This window comes from Zootoca vivipara, chromosome 3 (assembly GCF_965207765.1).
Source record: "Zootoca vivipara chromosome 3, rZooViv2.hap1.1, whole genome shotgun sequence".
NCBI classification, from domain to species: domain Eukaryota; kingdom Metazoa; phylum Chordata; class Lepidosauria; order Squamata; family Lacertidae; genus Zootoca; species Zootoca vivipara.
In genome coordinates this window covers 21,254,572-21,276,818 of record NC_142586.1, presented here as the reverse complement: position 1 = coordinate 21,276,818, position 22,247 = coordinate 21,254,572, and the positions used below count along the sequence as shown (strand labels likewise).

Below are 22,247 nucleotides of genomic sequence, written 5' to 3'. Positions count from 1 at the left end.
GTAACGGAAGAAGCAGGAAACTAACTCCACCTACAAAACAGTAACAACGCGCTACTGAGACTTTGGGGAAGGAGGGAGGGGGGAGAGTTTTTTCTCTTCTCCTTTCTTTCTCCCATTATCTGGACTGCTCCCCTATTCTTATCTCCGTCTCTGGTCTCCTCTATATATTTGAATAACTGGTAGAAGTAGGAGATCTTGGGGGTAAGAGGGGTCAAAATTAGCAAAGTATAGAGGGGAGGGAAAGCGGCCAGACAATGGGGGAGAAAAGAGGTGCGAAACCGATGACAACCCCAACTGATAGACGTTCCTCCAGACAGGAGGAAGGTAGAGACTGGGAGGGATTCCTAAATGAAATAAAAAAAGAAATTAAGCAAAGTGAACAGAATATTGAAAAAAAATTGGAAGATATACAGACCTCAATAGATCAAAAATTTGAGAAGGTGGTGGGTGAACTATCTCAAGAAATTAAAGAAGTAGCAGGGAAAACCAAGGGTCTGGAAGAAAGCACTAAAAGAGTGCAGAAAGAGGTGAAAGAGATAAAAAAGGAAACAGAAGGCTTAAGGGAGGAGATAGCTAAATTAAAAAAAGGAAAAAGAAGATATATTAGATAACATGGCACTCATGGAACTTAGACAGAGGCAGCAAAACTTGAAATTCAGAGGCCTACCCGAAGAGCAAGAGGAGAACATTAAGGAAAAATTGGCAAATGGAATAGCAAACTGGTTGGGGCGTACCAAGGAGGAAATAGAGGGGGCAATCTCCAATGCATTTAGAATTAAAGTAAAACTAACAAAGGCAAAGGCGAGAAAGCTCCCGGGGGACTGTCTAGTAATATTTAATTCTATGTCTCTGAGGAACGAAATTCTTAGCCAAAGTTTTATAAACAAGCTGGCAATTGATGGGAGGGAAATAACCATATTTAAAGAGGTACCTACGAGATTGCTACGCAAAAGGGAGAAATTCCGGGATTTCATTAAAGTATTGAGAAGGAATGACATTGGTTTTAGATGGGACAACCCGGTGGGACTCACCTTCTATTATAAAGGCATAAGAAATACGATCAAAAACCAGAATGATATAGGAAAGTTCAGAAGAAAATACGGACAGGCCCTAGGAATGGAGACAAGTAGTGAGGAGGGGGCAGTAGGAGGAGACCAGAATGATAATGAAGAAGACATGCTAGGGGAAGGAGAGGAAAAAAGTATAGAGGAAGAAGAAAGAAATCCGGATATAGATACTGATAAGGAGGATCAGTTATAAAAGAATAAAAGACATTGTATTTCGATAAACTAAATAAAACTTAATTAATAGGAAAAAACTATGGTACTGAAAATTAAATCTTGGAACGTGAATGGAATAAATAATAAAAGTAAAAGAAACAAGCTTGAATACATTTTGACAAAAGAAAAATTAGATCTGATATGTTTACAGGAGACGCACATTTCAAAAAAACACGAAAGGATCCTGGTAAACAAAAAATTGGGAATGGAATTTACCTCACTGAGTGAAAAGAAAAAGAGAGGGGTGGTATTATATATTAAAGAAAAATTTAAACCAGAATTGGTTTTTAAAGATGAAGAGGGGAGAGTAGTAGCAGTCCGAATCATGGTACAGGGGGAAAAGATGCTGGTAGTGGGAATATATGCCCCAAACCAAAGGAAAGCAATATTCTATAAAAATTTAGAGAAAAGGTTACTAGAGTACATGGAGGAAAAAATGCTTCTAATGGGAGATTTAAATGGGGTGGTGGATCCATTACTAGATAGAACGAAAAGGAAAAAAGCCAGCAAAGATGGTAAATTACCAATTTCTTTTTTCAATATGGTGGAAAGGCTGGACCTGATTGACGGCTGGAGATATAAAAACCCCATTTCTAAACAATATACGTTCTTCTCCGAACCCAATCAAAGTTCGGGGAGGATAGATTATATCTGGCTATCAAGAGAATTAAGCCCCAAAATCGGCAAAATAGATATTCCACCCAGGACACTTTCGGACCATAACTCAATATATCTAGAAATGTTAGATGATCAACCCTCTCCCTTTCGGTGGAAAATGAATGAAGGCCTGTTTCAGGATCAAAGAATTGTAGATAAAGCCCGAGAAACTTTCAAGGAATATCTTAAATTTAATTTAAAGGAGGACGCGGAAACTAATTGGGTCTGGGATGCAGGGAAAGCGTTTATGAGGGGCTTCCTAATAAAACAAAACAGTATAAAAAAAAAGGAAAGGGAAAAGAAGATGGACCAAATAACAAAAGACTTGCTAGAAAGTGAAAAAGAATTGAGCTTAAACCCGGGAGACAAAGACGTAAAAAAAGCAAAGATGTTACGAACTCAATTTTCTACCCTGGTTAACCAAGAAGTGGAATGGAAATTAAAGTGGATTAAGCAGAAAAATTTTGAACACGCAAATAAGTGTGGCAAGCTTTTGGCTTGGCAACTGAAAAAAAGACAAAGCCAAAATTACATTAGCCAAATCCATAAAAACGGTAAGGTGACAGGAAACCCTAAAAGTATAAGGAGCGCATTCCAAAAATTCTACAAGGAATTATACCAGAAGGGGAAAGAAAAAGGGGAGGAAATAGACAGATACCTAGAAAACAGTAGTTTAAGGAAAATAACAGAAGAACAGGTTAACATACTAAATGCCCTGGTTACAGGTAGGTAGCCGTGTTGGTCTGGATCGAAGTAAAATAAAAAAATTCCTTCAGTAGCACCTTAAAGACCAACTAAGTTTTTATTTTGGTATGAGCTTTCGTGTGCATGCACACTTCTTCAGATACAGTGAAATGGAAGTTTCCAGGCACTTATGTAGAGAAGGGGTGGGCAGGGGTGGGGATGGGGAGGGGGGATCACCCAGAAGGGTGGTGGAAATGGGTGATTGACTGACTGATAGCTGTTGATGACCGCAAACGACTGCAAATGGTTTTGCATGAAAAAGCAAGGGTTGAGATGGCTGAAGATCGCTTATCATGTATAATGAGATAAGAACCCGATATCTCTGTTCAAACCAGGTCCCTCCATGGTTTTGAGCTTGGTGATAAGTTGCAATTCAGCAACTTCTCTTTCCAGTCTATTTCTGAAATTCTTTTGTAGTAAGACAGCTACTTTGAGATCTTGTATAGAATGTCCTGGGAGATTGAAGTGTTCTCCTACTGGTTTTTCTGTCTTCTGGTTCCTGATGTCAGATTTATGTCCATTTATCCTTTGGCGTAGGGTTTGGCCTGTTTGTCCAATATAGAGAGCTGAAGGGCACTGTTGGCATTTGATGGCATACACAATGTTAGAGGATGAGCAATTAAATAGTCCTGAGATGGTATGTTGGATGTTGTTGGGGCCAGTAATGGTGTTGTCTGGGTGTATGTGGCAGCAAAGTTGGCATCTGGGTTTATTGCAGGCTCTGGTACCAGTGTCCATGTTAAGTCTGGTGGTTGTATTATTGTGGGTGAGGAGTTGTTTAAGATTGGGTGGCTGTCTGTAGGCAATGAAAGGTCTTCCTCCCAGAGCTTGAGAAAGGGAGCTGTCATTGTCCAGGAGAGGCTGTAGATCTCTGATGATGCGTTGTACTGTTTTAGCTTGGGAGCTGTATGTGATGACTAGTGGTGTTCTGTTATTTTCTTTTTTGGGTCTGTCTTGCAGCAGGTTCTCTCTAGGTATCTGTCTGGCTCTGTTGATCTGTTGATACTAAATGCCCGTATAACGGAAGAGGAAGTCCAAGAGGGAATCAAAAAAATGAAAATGGGAAAGGCGCCAGGCCCTGATGGGCTGACGGCCAAGTACTACAAAGAACTGAAAGATGAAGTGACACCTATTCTAACTAAATTAATGAATGAGATTATGACAAAGGGACAGATTCCAAATTCCTGGGAAGAGGCTTATATTACTATAATCCCGAAAGAAAGCTCAGAACTGCTAGATGTCAGAAATTATAGACCGATCTCTCTTCTGAATCTAGACTACAAACTATTCGCGGATATCCTAGGAAACAGACTTAAAAAGGTGTTATCAGAAATCATACATAAAGATCAAACAGGATTTCTGCCAGGCCGCCAAATGAAAAATAATGTAAGAACGGTGGTGGACATTATAGAATATCTAGAGTTAAAAATTGATAAAAAGGCAGCGTTGATATTTGTCGACGCCGAAAAGGCGTTCGACAATATATCCTGGGAATTCATGAAAAAGATAATGGAAAGAAGAGATATGGGAGAGAAGTTTAGACAAAGCGTAGAAGCAATTTATACTAAGCAGAGGGCCAAACTGATAATAAACAATACATTATCAGAGGAAATAAACATCAGGAAAGGAACAAGGCAAGGGTGCCCCTTATCTCCGTTATTATTCATATTAACATTAGAAGTTCTGATGGACAAGATAAGAGATAATGAGGAGATAAGGGGAATAAAGATCGGACGTAGAGAATATAAACAGAAGGCCTTCGCCGACGACCTTGTGATAACCATGGAAGATCCTGAAACTGGCATAGCAGAATTATTGAAGGAAATGGACGTATTCGGAGCCGTAGCTGGATTTAGATTAAACCAAAGCAAAACAAAAATGATAATTAAAAATCTGACAAAGAAAGAGAGGGAGGATTTGCAAAGAAAGTACGGTATCGAAATAGTGAAGAAAGTTAAATACCTAGGAATATGGTTATCAGAAAGGAATATAAATCTCTTCAATGATAATTACATAAAAATTTGGAATGATATTAAAAAGGACATAGCAACATGGAAAAAACTATATCTCTCTCTGTGGGGTAGGATTGCCACAGTAAAAATGAACATACTACCAAGGCTTTTGTTTTTGTTTCAAATGATCCCGGTAGTGAAGGGTGTCACCATATTTGAGGAATGGAGGAAAGAAATTTCCAGATTTATATGGCAGGGAAAACCTCCACGAATAAGGTATAAGATCTTAACAGATAGAAAAGAGAGAGGTGGCTTCTCATTACCAGATTTCAAGATTTATTATGAAGCCTCTTGTATGGTATGGTTAAAAGAATGGGCAACCTTAAGTGACCCTGAACTTCTGGACCTGGAAGGTTTCAACAATAGGTTCACTTGGCACAGCTACCTTTGGCATGAGAAAGTTAAATCACATAGAGGCTTTTTATCACATGTGTTCAGGAGGCCTCTATATGAGGTCTGGAATAGAGTAAAAAGTCTAATAGAAAGGAAAACCCCAAGGTGGCTGTCGCCAACTGAAATCCTAACAATTAAAAAAACGAACATGGAAATGAATTGGTTATGCTATGAAGATATTCTTGTAGAAACTGAAGAGGGCTGGAAAATCTTAACCTACGACCAACTGAAAGGAAGGGGCATTGGCTGGTTACAATACCACCAAATACATGACCTGTTTAAACAAGACTATAAAAATCACGGATTCGAGCGTACAAAATCTAAATTTCAATCAGAAATACTGGAAGGTAAAGAAAAACTGCTAACTAAGATGTATGACCTCCTCCTAGACTGGAACACGAAGGATGAAGCAACCAAAGAGTGCATGATCAAATGGGCAGTGGACCTAGGTTACAATATCAGTATCGATCAATGGCAAAACCTATGGAGAAAGCAAATTAAATTTACTGCCTGCACTCTTTTAAAAGAAAACATCATGAAAATGATGTTTAGATGGCACCTTACGCCGGTCAAACTGGCAAAAATTAACAAGTCTAACAAGAAAAATTGCTGGAAATGTAATGTCGAAGAAGGGAGCTTCTATCATATGTGGTGGCTTTGTGGCAAGGTTAAGATCTATTGGGAGCAAATATATAATGAATTAAAAAGATTGCTACGATATACGTTCCCAAAAAGACCTGAAGAAATGTTGTTAGGTATTTTAAGTAGAAGTATAAAGAAAGAAGACCACAATCTTTTTATGTATGCCACCACGGCCGCAAGAGTTATCTTAGCTCAAAAGTGGAGAACAACAGAAATACCAACGATAGAGGATTGGAGGGAGAAGTTGATAGAATACTCAGAGCTGGCTAGGTTAACGGGGAGAATCAGGGATCAAAAACAACAAAAGTTTCAAAAAGAATGGGAAAAATTTATGACTTATAAGAAAGATTATTGTAAAATTTAAACAAAGATAGACCAAGGAGAAAAGGAAAACTAGTAGATTACTACTACAAAATGCAACAAGAAGGTAAAAAACCAGGACGTATAACAAATCGATTGGAAACATAATTGGAAAAAAGTTATCTGGTGGAGTATGTAAGGGACGAAATTAACTGAAGGGAAAGAAAACCAAAGAGAGAGAGGAGGAAGTCAAGTGGGGGGAAATGAGGTGAAGGGAAAAAAAAACAACAATAAAGAATAGGAAGAAAAAAGCAATGATTTGAGACACAAACCTAGGTCGACAATTGGTATGAAAGAATATTTTATTTGACAAATGTTACAATTGGATACCTGTGGTACTTTTTCATTTTTTATTTTTTTATTTTTTTATTTATATATATGTTTGAAATAATTTTTTCTTCGTTTGTATGTGGCTTGGTATTGTATATAGCTGTAAAATCAATAAAAAGTATATTTAAAAAAAAAAAAAGAAGAAGAAGATCAAACCTATCCATTCTTAAGGAAATCAGCCCTGAGTGCTCCCTGGAAGGACAGATCGTGAAGCTGAGGCTCCAATACTTTGGCCACCTCATGAGAAGAGAAGAATCCTTGGAAAAGACCCTGATGTTGGGAAAGATGGAGGGCACAAGGAGAAGGGGACGACAGAGGACAAGATGGTTGGACAGTGTTCTCGAAGCTACGAACATGAGTTTGACCAAACTACGGGAGGCAGTGCAAGACAGGAGTGCCTGGCGTGCTATGGTCCATGGGGTCACGAAGAGTCGGACACGACTAAACGACTAAACAACAACAACAAATTGCTCTGCACCCACACAGATTGCAGGGCAGTATACAGCAACAGCAGCAAGAAAATACAACAAAAGCAGAACATAATCCACCATAAAACAAATAAAAAACTTTTAAAATAACTGAGAAGACAAGTAAATCTTGGTCTAGTATCTTTTACCCATCCTTTCAAGATAAAACCTACCAAAGACATGAGTGGGTGTGTTAGTTTTCAGTGACTGCTTTTTTCTTGGTTGCTTTGGCTACTTTTGTTACTTGTTTTAACATTCATTTAATTATTTTAATTTTTGATTTAGTACTGTTGCTTTGATTGACTGAATAGCTTTAACATGTTTTTAATCAAAATGTGGCAGCAGTATGGGCAATCTCTACCCTCTGTGCACAATTACATATGCTGCAGTAACAAGTATTTACAAAATTATTTGATTGGCATTCTGGCATCCCATGCAGTTCCATACTGTGCAAATGGATTCTCTGCACAGAGGTTACATTAATGAATTCTATATATTTTATTCTTTCTCTCTCTACATATATATACATATTGAGAATTACCGTAATTTTTTCCATGTATAAGACTTTTTCTCCCTAAAAAATAATGTCCAAAATTTGGGGCCATCTTCCCCCATTTTCTTAAATCAGAGTCCTCCAAAATAGGGGGTGTCTTATAGATGAAAAATACGGTGTGTGTGCATGCGCGCGCACATGTCAAATGTTCCTTCCTTCCTTCCTTCCTTCCCAATACCTTGAGCGGGGAAGAGGTAGAAAGGAGAAACCCAGCAACAAGCAAACCTTAAACCAAGAACTAGGAAGCTAGAAAATTGATATTATGATGGAAATGCTTCAGCAGTCTTATCTGTAGACACTGCTATTTCCTTCAGATATAATTATTTTGAATGTAGTGCTGCTTCTGCTGGTTTCAGCAGCTGAAAGTAGCAGTAATAACAATAAATTATTATTGCTTGGAAGGGAGTCAAGTTCTTTATGCACCAGTAAGTGCTTTATTAGCTGAGTTGCCCCTTGACAAGATGGGAAATGAAAAAGACCACCTGACCTTAACAGTTCCATACTGTGCAGTTCTAACCCAAGTTAGAAATGTGTTCCTATGAAAACTGTGGTGGGGTGGGGGAGAGGGGGGCTGTTGTAGAACAGAAAGGAACAGCACCATTTTCTACAATTAAATTTCAATAACTACAGTACAATTCTGGCGTTTAACTACAAACTAAACACAATGGAATCAGTTTTACTGGTACTACAGACATCATGAAAGGATCTCCTGTGGGGCAAAAGATCCTGCATTGAAAAACCTAAAATGTTGGTGTGTCTTGTGCTGGACGGTTTTAAAAAAATAATTTGTTTTCGTTAAGGGTAAAATGTTTTTGTGTAAGAATTTTGGCCGGGTGCTGGCAGGTTGGAGGTAGGGAGGGATGACAATTACATGTCTGAAGATCTCTACCATAGCCATAATTGAAAGCAAGCGAGATGTGATCCTGGAAACAGCCAGTTCAAATCTAGGTGTTCTTAAACAAACCATAAGTCACTCAACTACAATATAAGGAAACAAGAATTGTGGCTGACCTCACAGAGCTATCTTAAGGACTTCAAGGCGATATATAATTGGACGGGGCGTGTTGTACCCTCGAAATGAAATATTCTTAATATATATGTCCGCAGTGTGCAAGGAAAGGATGCTATTCTCAAGGCTGAAGAGACAAGCTGCAGTTTAAAATGCACAATGACTTCAAATGCATGTCTCTTCAGAAGAAGCTGCTGCAGTTAAAGGACTGTTTTCTCTTGTGCATTCAGACCACCACATTAATCTTTCACTATTTATTAACATAACATTCCTATTCAGTTTCTTATGTGAAATGGGTGTCAGGCAGTTCTACATAACAGCATATTCATGCTTAGGTGGCATAAATGGGTAAGCGTAAGAAACCAAGACTAAGGGTAAGGGTTTCCTCTGTACTCCAAAAATCTGTGATACCACCATAATTTCAAATTTGTGTGTATGTGCATGTGTTGTTAAGAAACAGGATCTTACCTTGACAGAGAGGAACAGGGAAATCCCATTCATACATGCCATTTGGGTGACGTCTACAAGTTGCATTGCTATGGCCAATTATTCTATATCCAGGTTTACAATAATAGCGAACGGTGCTGCCAGCTGTACCCCTGGTTTTATTTACAATTCCACCATTCTTCACAATATGGTTTAAGCTGCAGTAAGGAGCTATAGGGGGAAGCATAAAAGGAGTCATTAAATAAAATGCAATGTTTGGTTATGGCTTGAAAACTCAGGCTCTAGCCTCACAATCAGAATCCATATGAAAGGCACTTAGAGAATAATGCTAAACTGAAAACCTATTTCAACTGTCTGTAAGTAAGCAGCAGGATATCTTTGCATGTGAAATGTAATATGCTTTTGAGCCTCTCATGTGCAATTTCTGCGATCATTGTTGATGTGCAATAGAAATTAGAAGGAGCCATTCTAATTCAAATGTTAAGTTTTTACATTTGCATTTCAAAGTGCTTAGGGCAAACATTTGTTTAAGGCTCCAGTGTGAAAATGTTCAGTGTATGAACTATTGTATGAAAGTTGGCTAATGGGCTGCTGCATGAGGACTTTTTGCCACTACAAACCCCCATCAAGTATCTTGGGCCACGTGTAATCAGATCTTTGGGGTTTGCTCACACAAGGGAGAAGGCTCTCAGGAAAGGCTTTTGGGAGGGTGGTGGCACAGAGCATGCATTTGGGAGGCCAGGATGGGGAATTCTCCTACAAGCTCCCTTGCGTGAGGTGCAGAACTGGATACAACACACCAGCAATGATGCCAGTTAGATGACTGGGGAGGTGCAGGTGAGTCTATGCCAGGCATCCCCAAACTTCGGCCCACCAGATGTTTTGGACTACAATTCCCATCTTCCCTGACCACTGGTCCTGTTAGCTAGGGATCATGGGAGTTGTAGGCCAAAACATCTGGAGGGCCACAGTTTGGGGATGCCTGGTCTATGCTGTGCTTGTTCTCCAGATCCCCAAACAGATTCCAGGGGCTCTTCCTGGTGGACAAACAGTGCTCAGAGTGCTGTCTGGAGCACTGCGGTGCCACAAAAGAAGGGGGCAGCATCCATTTGCATATTCAATTGTTAAGCCAGTACACATAGATATGAAGAAACATGCTGGTTTGCACAAATTTTCCCTTTTCCAGAGCAGACCAAAACGTTAAATACATCTTAATCAATCAAGTAATCATTTCAGTTTTAGTTAATTGCTTATATTTGCATACATTACTTATGCATAAAACCAATAGTTGTGATGGGAAGAAAATAGCAGACTTTGAAATTGTGGCACCAGCTTTATCTGGGCTTTCAGAAGGAGGCACGAGGCTCTGGCAGGGTCCTGTAGCCCCCTTACCTCCATCCCAAAGCCCAGTTAAGTGCTTGCCTGGCAGCACAGCTTTGGGGAGGAGGTAAGAGGACCTGAGGACCCTGTAAGAGCCCTCACACCTTCCCAAAGCTGGGCAAGAGCTTACTGGGCTTTGAGAAGACACCCTCCTTGGCTCAGCGCCCAATGCAGCTGCACCACTCATGCCTCCCTAATTTTGCCTCTACCGAGGCCCAGAGAAATCATAATGGAGGGCTGAATTCGGCCCCCAGGCCTAAGTTTCCCTAGGATTGTCTTCTTATGTAAGTAGGGTCACAAAACTAATTCTGAGAAAATAGAAACATTTTATCACTATTCTGAATTAGGGAATGTCCCAGTAACAGGCTCTGATATCAACAATAGTTTCATTCCCACCCTCCATCTTACACTTTTTGCATGACTTCAAATAGCCTTCCGTCATTTCAGTTCCCTCCTCCCTCCGTGTGTGTGTGTGTGTGTGTGTGTGTGTGTGTGTGTCTCCATTCTAAACAACAGTCAGTAGCTGCCTGCATAATACAGTGACATTGCCTATGCAGGAGGCCTGTCAGAGCAACACAGTAAACAGCCTGAGGGAAAACTAAAAAAAAAACCCTCTCTTGTTTATCTCCTCGGCCTCTAGTGCCACGCATTAACAACAGCACAGCAAAAGTCCCAGACAAGACCGTGTCATTTAGACTGGCATTTCCCTTAAACTTTTCAAGGCCCCGCCATTCTGCACATGAAGATTTGTTAGGAAAAGGCTGCCGAGTGTGCTTACTTGGAAGTAAGCTCCACTGAATCCTGTGGGATGTAGTATACATACACAAGGTGGACTTTCTTGTCCTAATAATAATAATAATAATAATAATATATTATTTATACCCTGCCCATCTGGCCGGGTTCCCCCAGCCACTCTGGGCAGCTTCCAACAAAACATTAAAATACAGAAATCAAACATTAAAAGCTTCTCTAAACAGGGCTGCCTTGAGATGCCTTCTAAAGCATAGCTACCAAGTTATCCCTTTTTAAAGGGATTTTCCCTTATGCTGAATAGGCCTCCTCGCGAGAAAAGGGAAAACTTGGCAGCTATGTTCTAAAGGTCTGGTAATTGTTGTTCTCTTTGACCTCTAGTGGGAGGGCATTCCACAGGGTGGGTGCCACTACCGAGAAGGCCCTCTGCCTGGTTCCCTGTAACTTGGCTTCTCGTAGCGAGGGAACCGCCAGAAGGCCCTCGGCACATTCATGCATGGATACAATACTGTGTATATACGCTGCACCTAGGAAAATTAAGATTAAAAACCAGCCTAAAAAATGAAGCATATGGGAATTAGGATTGCTCCCTAAATTATGTCAATTGTATTTTTGAGTGTGTGTGGTTGGGGAATCTTCAAGATTTGTTGTGCTTCAGCCAAGTGCTATGGAGATCATTTAATTTTCTCTCTTGGTAACAGGTAACCCCCAAGCTCTAATCATGGATGGAAAGTCCTTCTCCCTTTCTGGCTTGCAAGGATTTTATACCTGATATTACTTACATATTTTCATGCTCATCTTCTCAGTCATATAAATCAGAAACTTGAAAGGGAATGTATTAAATTTTGCAGTTTCAATGGCATAGAAATACTGAGTTGAAGGAGGTGCTGTCACTGTACCCTTTTTGGAATCTGCTAAAAGCATTCCTGCTTAGACAAGGCTACCTAGATGTTTAGAAATCTGAGGTATTTTTAACCTTGTTTGAATATTTTAACCTTTGTATGTTTTAAAGTGGAGGTGTATTTTTCCTGTTTTATCTTTTGTAAACTGCTTAAAGGTTTTTTGTTGTTGTTGTTTTTACAATCAAGTGGTATATAAATTTTATGGAAATAAACAAATTCACTGAAATACAGGACACAAGCAGCCCTGATAGAACTCATTCAGAAAGACCATAGCTCAGTTATAGAAGACAAAGTCTCAGGTTTAATCACAGAATAGCCTAGGGCTGGGAAATACCTCAGACTTAAACCCCGGAGAGCTGCTCCAAATCATGGTAGACCAGGCTATCCCAATATGGTGTCCTCTAGATATATTGGACAACAACTCCCCTTATCCCATGCTGGCTATTGCTAATGGAAGCTGGCATCTAACAACATCCGGAGGGCACCAGGTTGGAGAAGGCTGGTATAGACAATAATGAGCTTGATGGCCAGTGATCAGACAGTTTCAGTAAGGCAGTTTCCCAAACAGGACTGTATTGGTCAGTGGAAGATCGGAAAGGCCAAGGATAGAAACGTATTTGTTTTTCTTAGACCACTGTATAGCCCACTGCTTGCATCTCTGTGGGTATTTTGTGGTGGCAAAAATGAGAAGGATTGCCGTTCTGCAATATCTCCCATTTTGGAAAGCATCACAGAAGAAAACCTCACCAAACTCTGCAAAATCTTCCGGACATCTGCTACTTGCCAAACCTTGTGCAAAGTCATGGTTGGAGGAACAAGGAGGGAAGCAGGGAGGCAGTAAATCATTACAATGGGCTGATAGTTGTGAGGCTGCCTGCTGGCTCAGTCACAGCTGCCATAGCATCAATAGCCTTTCTGAGGCCCTGGTTTCTTTTCCCATTTCTCATGCTGCTGCCTTCCCTTATTAAGATGCAGGCCCAATTGCTTACTCTGCTGCTCACTGTTATTCCTTTCTCATGCTGGCTGTCTCTCCTACATCAGAATTGAAACTTAACAGACATGGGGAGAACTATGCAGCCTTTCAAGACGTGCTGTCAGCGGGAAAAAAAAAGGAGAAGGTTTACTGTGAGCTGTTCTCCAAAGGTGGCTTGCCCACTTACTAAGTCAAAATGTATTTGTACCCTAAAAGGTAATACCGGCCAATAACATTTCCTCTGCAAATTCACAGAAGCATACGCTATTCTTTCTCTTCTGCCAAAGAGAGAAGGGGGATATTTGTTCAACAATGAAATATTGAGCTTCTGGGTCATTCTGATTTACTGTGGACATGACCTCAAAAAAGTATTTTTTTTATTTTAAAAAAATAGCTGGTGTGTGTAAAACATGTATACACCCTGTAGTTAAGTTTCCATGTAGAGTGAAGACAGCACACTCTATAGAAATACACTTGAGCCCCCGATTCATCATAAACCAATCAGTGTGAGGAAGAGCATGCCAGCAAGCTGCTTCAGCATAGCATTTAGCTTGGAGTGCTAGACTGCAGTTGGAGAGACCTTGGTACAAATCTCCACAGCCAGGCAACTCTCTGGTTGGGCCACTTGCGATTGTGAGGAGCAGCAAGGTGGATGGCTGTAGAAGTATGCTTTCTTTAGTTTCTTGGAGGAAGGACAGAATAAAAATGTCTTGAATATAACATTACTAAACCACATTATTGGAGAATTTTCCCACCCTAGTTTTAGTGTTTGTTGCTTTCTGATTGACAAATGCTAGCTATCGCTTGACAGGACTCAGAAGGAATTTTACCCACATGCATGACTAGTCTTAACAATGCAGGGATTTTGTCTTCTTTGTAGCAAAATATTATTATTTCAATTTATATACTGCCCATTATAAAAAGATCCCAGGGCAGTGAGAGTATTTCTATCACAGTTTCTTATTGAAGGTGCTGGAAGCATTCAGCAGAATCCAATACAAAGCTAAGTTCTATGCTACTATAGTTGCTACTACTAAATAATCACCCACCTATACAAGGGTGGGAAACTTTTCCAGTTTGAGAGCTATATTGAAAGTTGGCCACCCCTCCAACATTATGGCCTCCAAGGTTATGACTACTAACCTGAATAACGTATCTTGAATCCTTTCTTACTCGTTGCATGGTCAGTTGACCAACGCAAATACAACTGATTGGATTTGCTTGTGTAGTTAAGCTGCCCAGTGTGATTTCCGCTCAACGCAACCAACAAAGGGCTTTGTCCAGAAGAACCTGCAGTGAAAAGGACATCATGATGACGACAACGACAAAGAATATCTTTTTTGGAATATTGAAACTTCCACAAATTCTGGTAAACCAATCTGTATGCATTAATATTTTAGTCTGACAGTGTGTGTTTTCATTCATGTAAAAGAAAACATGGGTGGGGAGGTGAGGTGCCCTCTGAAGATTGGATTAATCTTTGGGGGACAGCATTTTAAGAATTTGTTTTGGGCTTGACTGCAGTCTTCTTAGAAGATGAAATGGGTGTGTGTGTATCTTTCCTATTTCCACTTAAAAAATGAACAAAAAATGTCACCACTTCAAGCAGTAGCTTAGCCATCTGCAGCAACTCAGCAGTGTTCCTGGGACAGATTGTCCCATGGCTACTGCTGGAATGCTGAAGGGTCTCAAGCTGCTGCCTGAAGTGTGGCAAGGTTTTGTTTTGTTTTTTTAAATAGAAAAAGTGGGGGGGGGAGACCCTCAGCAACCTCATCTTTTAAAAGTAAAGCTGAAACAGAAAGTGCCTGCTGAATCTGTACTGGTACGGTAGAACAATTCACAATACTCAGCTGATGTATTGTGAATACATCAATTTAAAGGTTCAATTTCAATCTAAAGGTTCAATTTATTGTTGTTATCCAATGAGCGTTGCCAACTCATGGGATGACCATTGCTGCTCCTGCAGATGATCTCAGCGACTGAGCTGCGATATATAAGGGTTCAGCCGGTTGCTAAGTTACCTTGGACATAAGTTATGAATTATTACAATGTCTTTACTACAATCAGGTTGTATATAAAATTTTGTTAGCTCAGTCAAGAAGCATTATTCTCACCATCAAATATTTCCAACTCATCAAACTGTTTTTCACTTTGAAATGTTTCTACAAAGATAGAGATATTATAATTTGGATCGACTTTAAGAGTCCAGGAACAAGTTTGTGAGTTTGGGTAGTTCTCCGGATATCCTGGACTAAGGATTACTCCAGATGAATCTGTGCGGACTTCATTTGCTGGGCATTGTGCTGTAAAACAGAAAGATAGGGAAGGGAGAAGTACACAAACACACACAAACACCACACACACAGTGAGAGGGGGGGGAGAGAGAAATGGAAAACAATTACTCCCCCATATTTTCCTTTTTTTAAAAAAACAGGTACAAAGAAAGACCTTCAATCCACTCTTGAAATTTATAACATGTTGAAAGCAGAATGGAAGACTTCTTTATAAAGGAAACTACCACTGCTTCAGTCATGACCACAGCAATTTCATCAGGATGCAGTTTACAGTAGTAGGAATTAAGGGAACCAGGGCTACAGGGTTTATAGAAGCAGATATTATAATGGTAACCAGAAGAAGTCCTCAACACAGAAAAATCATTTAGATTCACAACAAACTCTGCTTACCTGAGTGCCCATGTCTGCCTAAAGTGAATGTCCTGACTAGATGTATGTGCTTGGAACATTTTCCAGTGAAGTAATGGATAATAAGTGATTATATAAAAGGAGAAGGAAAATGATTGATGGTGCCATCATAGGCCTATTGAATAACAGATAAGAACTGGGAAAATCTGGTGCACAATAGGTGTGTGTGTGTGTTTAATAATCAAAGCATTTCTGATACAGAGAAGATTGACCTAAAAACTGTCCTCTAGACACAGGCAGGTTGGCATATCTAATTGGCTATTCATTACTTGAAAGAAACTTCAGATGTTCAACTGTAAAGGTAAATGTTTCACAAGACTGATATATGTCATGATCAAAGAAAGGGACACAGATGTCTAGGAAAGAAACATTAATGTTTCATCACTCAGCATTACACTTCCAAATAATGGTAATAAATAATGAGGGGGGGAGGGTTGGGTGCCACTGTAAAGTGATGGAGGTCTCTTGCCCTTGAGTCTCAAACACTGGCTTGGATCCTGGCAAACGCAAGGGGTTCTTGTGGAGGAGCCTGCTGGCAGAAGGGGGAGAAGATGGCATTTTTGCCAATTCTGTTTTACACCCATCCCCCGCTCTCAAATTGTCTCTCATGCTACTTTTTGGGGTCCACCAACCCCCCGAAGCAGATTTTTGGAAAAGCACAAATAGTTCTGCTCAAAGGACATTCCTACTTGACATTCCTTAGTTAAGATCTAAACCAGGCATCCCCAAACTGTGGCCCTCCGGATGTTTTGGCCTACAACTCCCATGATCCCTAGCTAACAGAACCAGTGGTCAGGGATGATGGGAATTGTAGGCCAAAACATCTGGAGGGCCAAAGTCTGGGGATGCCTGATCTAAACCTTTGGTTCTGGGCACTTCATTGCCTGTGACAAGCGGAGGGAAGTCCTGACCTATAGATGGCCAGAAGCTGTAGTGTACTGAACCTTTCAGGCTCCTTAGCAATGGAGGGACATCACTCACAGGGAATGCTCCCTGACTTTATCTATCTACTATCTCTGGCCTGGCTCCTCACTGAGCAACTTGCTGCACAAAGCAGTTTGAACTGCTACCAACCCTGCTGAAGCAAGTAGATGCCTTGAAGCTGAGAACATTTTCCATCTCCCATTCCTTTATTGTACCACATGTTCAGTCTGCCCAGGATTCTGACTAACTAGGGGTTGTATTCAGTTGCAGCACTAAGCAAATTGGAACTATCTCCCTTTCTCCTCCCCCTGCACACACCCTAAATCTGTTTTTGGGGTTCTACCAATCTCTCCCGAGCAGATTTCAGGACAACATAGAGCACACGCCGGGGGGAGGGGGAGGACAGGAAGTGAAAGTCACATTGTGCTAAGCCCCAGGGACAGTTTCCCAGGCAGCAAAGGAAGCTTCTGTGCTGAGCCTGCTGCCTAGGAAATTGATCCTGCCCGCTCGCTCAATTGGCAAATCATGAGTGGGTGTGGGGGCAGATCACCAGGGGGTGGGCTCTGGTATATAGTGAAGGCCCATGGCTTGCACTGCAGCCACTTTTTGTTGGATCTCTCACTCTCCCTCCCTAAATTTATATATTGTGGTTGCATGTTGCTCTTGAGTGTGGGGGAGGTTGTAGTCTCTGCCTGGCCCCTCCAAACTGGGGCATCCTATTAAAGAGATCCATGGGAGATACTTCTGTCTGGACACTCAGGTAGGGGGCAAGGAGCCACAGCACTCCCCAGGTGCAATCCAGTGGGGGAGTTACTCCTTGATGTAGGTCAGGAACTCTCTCATTTCCAGTTGACCCCAAACCCGAGTTCTTCCAGCAGGCAGCCTGAATCCAAAAACACTATGGCTGAAACTGCATCTTAAAAGAAAAGTTTGCATTGGGGGGTGGGGTGGTGGTGGAGAGTGTAGAATGGAAGGCCAAATAATAAAATAAACAAAATAAAATGAATCGTGGAGAATTCATACCAGAGTAATTAGGAACAGTTGGCCACAAGACGCAAAGAAGCGAAAGGCTGCTTTAATAGCCTTCATAGGTGTTCAGTGTGGTATTCAGCATATGTCACTGAAGGGTGTTTAGTCCTACAGTGCAAAATGCTACCAGTATCTTTGCAAGGAGAGACTACAGTACACACTGCATCCCACAATCTGTCACTGCTTAGTGCTCCATTTACCTGGTGTTGGTCCCCAAAGCTCATTAGAGCAGTAATTCTCCTTTCAATTGCCATGTTGAGAAATCTCACTTCCCAGCCTTTGTTCAGCTTTTCCTATTCACATAGCTTCCTCCCACACCTGCTCAATGCCAAATTTGTACTATTCACCCATTCCCACAGATAATGATGATTGTTTCTTCTAATTTCTTGCATCACAGCCTCTTTCTAGGTAATTCAAAATCCTAGCAACCAAGTAACTTTGCATCTCTGCATTAAAATTATGGTTGCATACATACACAGGTATATAAAAAGTGGTTTGTCCATCCCACAGTCTGGTAAGATCACTGTCTGTAAAACATTTGTTTTGGATTACAGGGTCTGTACTGATATGCATGCTGGGATGCAGCTGGGATATATTATGAACATTCAAAACAGAATGACCGCTTCCCCAACATAAAGGGGAGGCGCATTTTGTGCAGTCGTGTGCAGCCCCCTTGGGACCCTAGGGCAGACCTGGAAGTTTGGAGGCTGGCACTGCCTACCTGAGGCTGGAGGCTGGAGTCACCGCCCACTCCATCAGCCGACCAATCCGGCCGAAGGGGGAGTGCCAGGGGGATTGGCCAGGTAGGATCAGGTAGGCTTACCTGCACACAAAGAAGAGGAGCCATTCTTGGGAAGCAGCCGACGGATTCAGAGCTTTGAGAGCTTTAGAGCTTTGCTTTGAGTCAGAGCTCTGGGGCCTTTGTTAGCTTCGCTGGACGCCGGTTCGAGGTAAGCTCAGGGCCTTTGTTTAGGCCCATTTTAAAAACTTACATCCCTAATTTAAAACTTGTTCCCTTCCCCACCCACCTGAATTTAGGGCCCATCGACCCTGGGGGGAGGTGGGTGGTGGGCATCGTGGGCCCCCTGGCTGGATCCTGCCCCCCCCCATGCAATATCAGGCCTACTGGCCTCTGGGGGGGTGGCAGGCGCCTCAGGGAGCTCCGGGTGCTTTCCAGGCCCGGCGGCAGGCCTCGGCCTACCTAGGCGGCCTCCCAGTCATGATGGTACCCAGCGCTGCCGGGTCGCGTGGGGGGGGGGCGCCATCTCGGGCGGCCTCGCCACCTCCCCCAGGACTGTTTTCTGTCGGCGGGGGCCTCGGAGGCCTCCCGCCGATCCCCTGCGATGCCGGCCCTTGCCGGGCTGCGTGGGGGGGGAGCGCCGCCATCTCGGGCGGCCGCACCACCCCCTGAAGTTCTTTCCAGCGGCGGGAGGCCTGGGAGGCCTCCCGCCGATCCCCAGCGACTCCGGCCGCTGCCGGGTCGCGTGGGGGGGCGCCGCCATCTCGGGCGGCCGCCCCCCCCCTGAAGTTTTTTCCAGTGGCGGGGGGCCTCGGAGGCCTCCCGCCGATCCCCTGCGATGCCGGCCCTTGCCGGGCCGCGTGGGGGGGGCGCCGCCATCTCGGGCGGCCGCCCCACCCCCCCTGAAGTTTTTTCCAGCGGCGGGGGGCCTGGGAGGCCTCCCGCCGATCCCCGGCGACTCCGGTTGCTGCCGGGTCACGCGGGGGGGCGCCGCCATTTCGGGCGGCTCTGCCACACCCCCCCTGAAGTTTCTGGCGGCGGCGGGGGCCTCGGAGGCCTCCCACCATTCTCTTGCGACTCCGGCTGCTGCCGGGTCGCGTGGGGGGGCGCCGCCGTCTCGGGTGGCCTTGCCACCCCTCCTGGAGGCCTCTTTGCAGCGGTGGGGCCTCAGAGGCCTCCCGCCGATTCCTCGCGACTCCAGCTGCAGCCGGGTCGCGTGGGGGGGGCGCCGCCATTCGGGACGGCCTCGCCACCACCCCCTGGAGGCTTTTGTGGCGGCGGGGGCCTCGGAGGCCTCCCGCCGATTGTTTGTGACTCCGGCTGCTGCCGGGTCGCGCGGGGGGGGCGGCGCCATTTTGGGCGGCCTCGCTCCCCCCCCATGGAGTTTTCGGCGGCGAAGGGGGGCGGCGGAGGCCTCCCGCCGATTCCCTGCGACTCCGGCGGCTGCCGGGTCGTGTTGGGGGGTGGCGCTGCCGCTGCGGAGAGCCTCGCCCCCCCAAAGTCTTCCTTTTGGCGGCGGGGGCTTCGGAAGGCCTCCCGCCTGTTCCTGGGGCCCTGGCATGCAGGGTTGCATGGGGGTGCCGCCATTGCGGGCGGCCTAGCACGCAGCTGGGCACCTGCGGGCACCAGGCTCCTGGGCAGCGGCCATCTTGGGGGTGGCCACATGGCGGCGGCCATCTTGATGGTGGCCACATGGCGGCGGCCACATGGTGGCGGCCATCTTGGTGGTGGCCACAGGGCGGCGGCCATCTTGGTGGCTGCATGGCAGCGGCCATCTGGGTGGTGGCCACATGGCGGCAGCCATCTTGGGGGCGCCTGCATGGCAGCAGCTGGTCGAATGGCGTCATCCCGGTGCTGGACAGTAGTTCACGCATGCCCACATGCGCACAGCGGCTTACACGTATGATTAACCCTTGCATTATTTGTCTTTTACAGCTTGGTAGCGTTGCTTGTTGCGACTCAGTTCTTGCTTTCTTACCCTGTCTAATCTAGTTTGCTTGGATCAATTTCACTATCCTACTCCAACTGCTAGCTGTTTTGTGATATCACTCGGTGCTTATAGCCTACATCATGCCCCCCAAGCGCCAAGTCTCCCCACCCGTCACCAGAAGGGGCACCGTGAGGCATGACCCCCGCAAGCCGGTAAAGGCTCAGGCTGCCGCCAAAAGCAAAGGGCGCAATGCGGGGAAAGTACGTAACAAGCCTCCCAGCGCCCCTAAGGGCAAGAAAGCCGCTGGGGGTCCCCCAAGTTCCCGCAACCCCAAGGCTTCCGCAGGCCGGGCAGGCAAAAAGGCGGCCGCCAAAACTACCCACAGGGAGAGCCCCTCCCCCTCGCGCTCATCGCGTGGGGGCAGTAATTATAGATCAGAGCGTGAGGACAGCCAGGAGCGGACCATCGCGCGGCTCAGAAGGCGCCTCCGTAGATACGAGTCGCGGGGGAGTTCGGGGTCACCCTACCGTAGCAAGGGAAGCTACAGCAGTAGTTCACCTGACCGCCGAGCCCGCATGGAACGATCGGTTTCGCCAGCCTCATCCTCCAGACGTAGAGGTAGGTCCCCCCGCCATAGTTCTTTCGATAGGTGGGCGAGTGACAAGAGCCCCGAGTCGCGCAGAACATGCCACCACGAGTCGCACGGAACATGTCACCACGTGTCACATGGAACATGCCACCACGAGCGTCACCGACACAGATGCAGAAGAAAGGGATACAAGTGCAAAAGGGATTCCTCAGGATCATCCACATCCTCAGGTAGGTCCAGTTCTTGTGACAGCGGGCATGGGCGGCGCGTCAAGGGTTACTGGGTCACCGGCCCGCATTCCCCGGGGCTCCCGCAATGGGTTTGGCGCCGCCGTAATCGGAGGCACAGGCGTGAGCATGGTGCCATCGCCCCATGCGGGGAGGAGGGCCTTGACTCCACAGGTAATATCAGGGAGTCTAACTTTGAACGTACTGATGACCCCCCTGGCATACGCCTCAATGCGAAGCTCAGGGAGAAGATTCTCAATGGGGAGTTCGTGGACCTCTTCTCCCTGCTGTCCCCGGCCTCTAGTACCAGCCAGAAGTTTAAATCATCCGAGCAGCGGAAAAGGGATAAAAAGGTGTCCATCGAGCGTACCTTCCGCAATTGGCTCACGGGATTTGCCACTTATGCGGGGATAGTCTCAACTGCTTACCCAGATAGGGCCTGGCACCTCTACAATTACCTGCTCATCATCCTAACTGCAGAAGCCAAAGCAGGTGAGAAGGCGGCGCTCGCTTATGATCACTCTTTCAGGGAGCGCGCAGCCCAGGACCCCACTTTCAGATGGGACGTCCAGGAAAGCAAGGCGTGGTCGGAGCTTGTCGCCCCATACTTTGAGAGACAGCCGGGTCCCGAGAGGCAGCAGAAGCAGGCCCCTAAGACATCGAAAAGAACCTGCTGGGAATATAATAATGGGGCCTGCTTCAGGGAAAAATGCCGTTACGCTCATGAATGCGAGCGCTGTGCGGGTTCCCACCCCATCAGCAAATGCTACAGAGGGAAGCGGCTTTTTCGTGGCCCACGGGGCTCGGGTTCCGGCGCGTCCCAGGCAGGACATGGGGCCGGAGCACCCTCTGGTGCCTCCGGATCACAGCCAGCAAAGGGCTCTTCCCGAAAATAACCACCTCCTTTCCTTAGCCCCCTCCCCCATTTCTCTCCCAGCCATGTTGCCATTCCTGCGTGTTTATCCCAACAGAGACGCAGCAGTATACATCGAGGAGGGCTTTAGAGATGGCTTTAGGATACCTGTGCAGGGCACACCCTCCTGCTCAGTCGCACCCAATCAGAAATCAGTACGCGAGATGCCACATATCGCAGAAAGGAAAATCAGCAAGGAACGCCAGCTGGGCCGTGTGGCGGGACCATTCACCGAGCCTCCATTGCCTGACCTCATAGTATCACCTCTGGGCATCGTCCCCAAGAAGGTGCCGGG

The 22,247-nt window shown here is 44.9% G+C and overlaps 1 protein-coding gene across 1 annotated transcript in view; it reads right to left on the bottom strand.

The window, feature by feature from the left end:
- CSMD1 (CUB and Sushi multiple domains 1) overlaps nucleotides 1-22,247 on the bottom strand; it is a 946,508-nt gene that overhangs the window by 73,020 nt on the left and 851,241 nt on the right. Inside the window, exons 47-49 of the mRNA XM_035109950.3 lie at nucleotides 15,014-15,202; nucleotides 14,043-14,189; nucleotides 8,916-9,104 (exon numbers count right to left, since the gene is read on the bottom strand). Of these exons, the coding sequence (XP_034965841.3) occupies nucleotides 8,916-9,104; nucleotides 14,043-14,189; nucleotides 15,014-15,202 (525 nt within the window). The remainder of the gene's footprint in view (nucleotides 1-8,915; nucleotides 9,105-14,042; nucleotides 14,190-15,013; nucleotides 15,203-22,247) is intronic.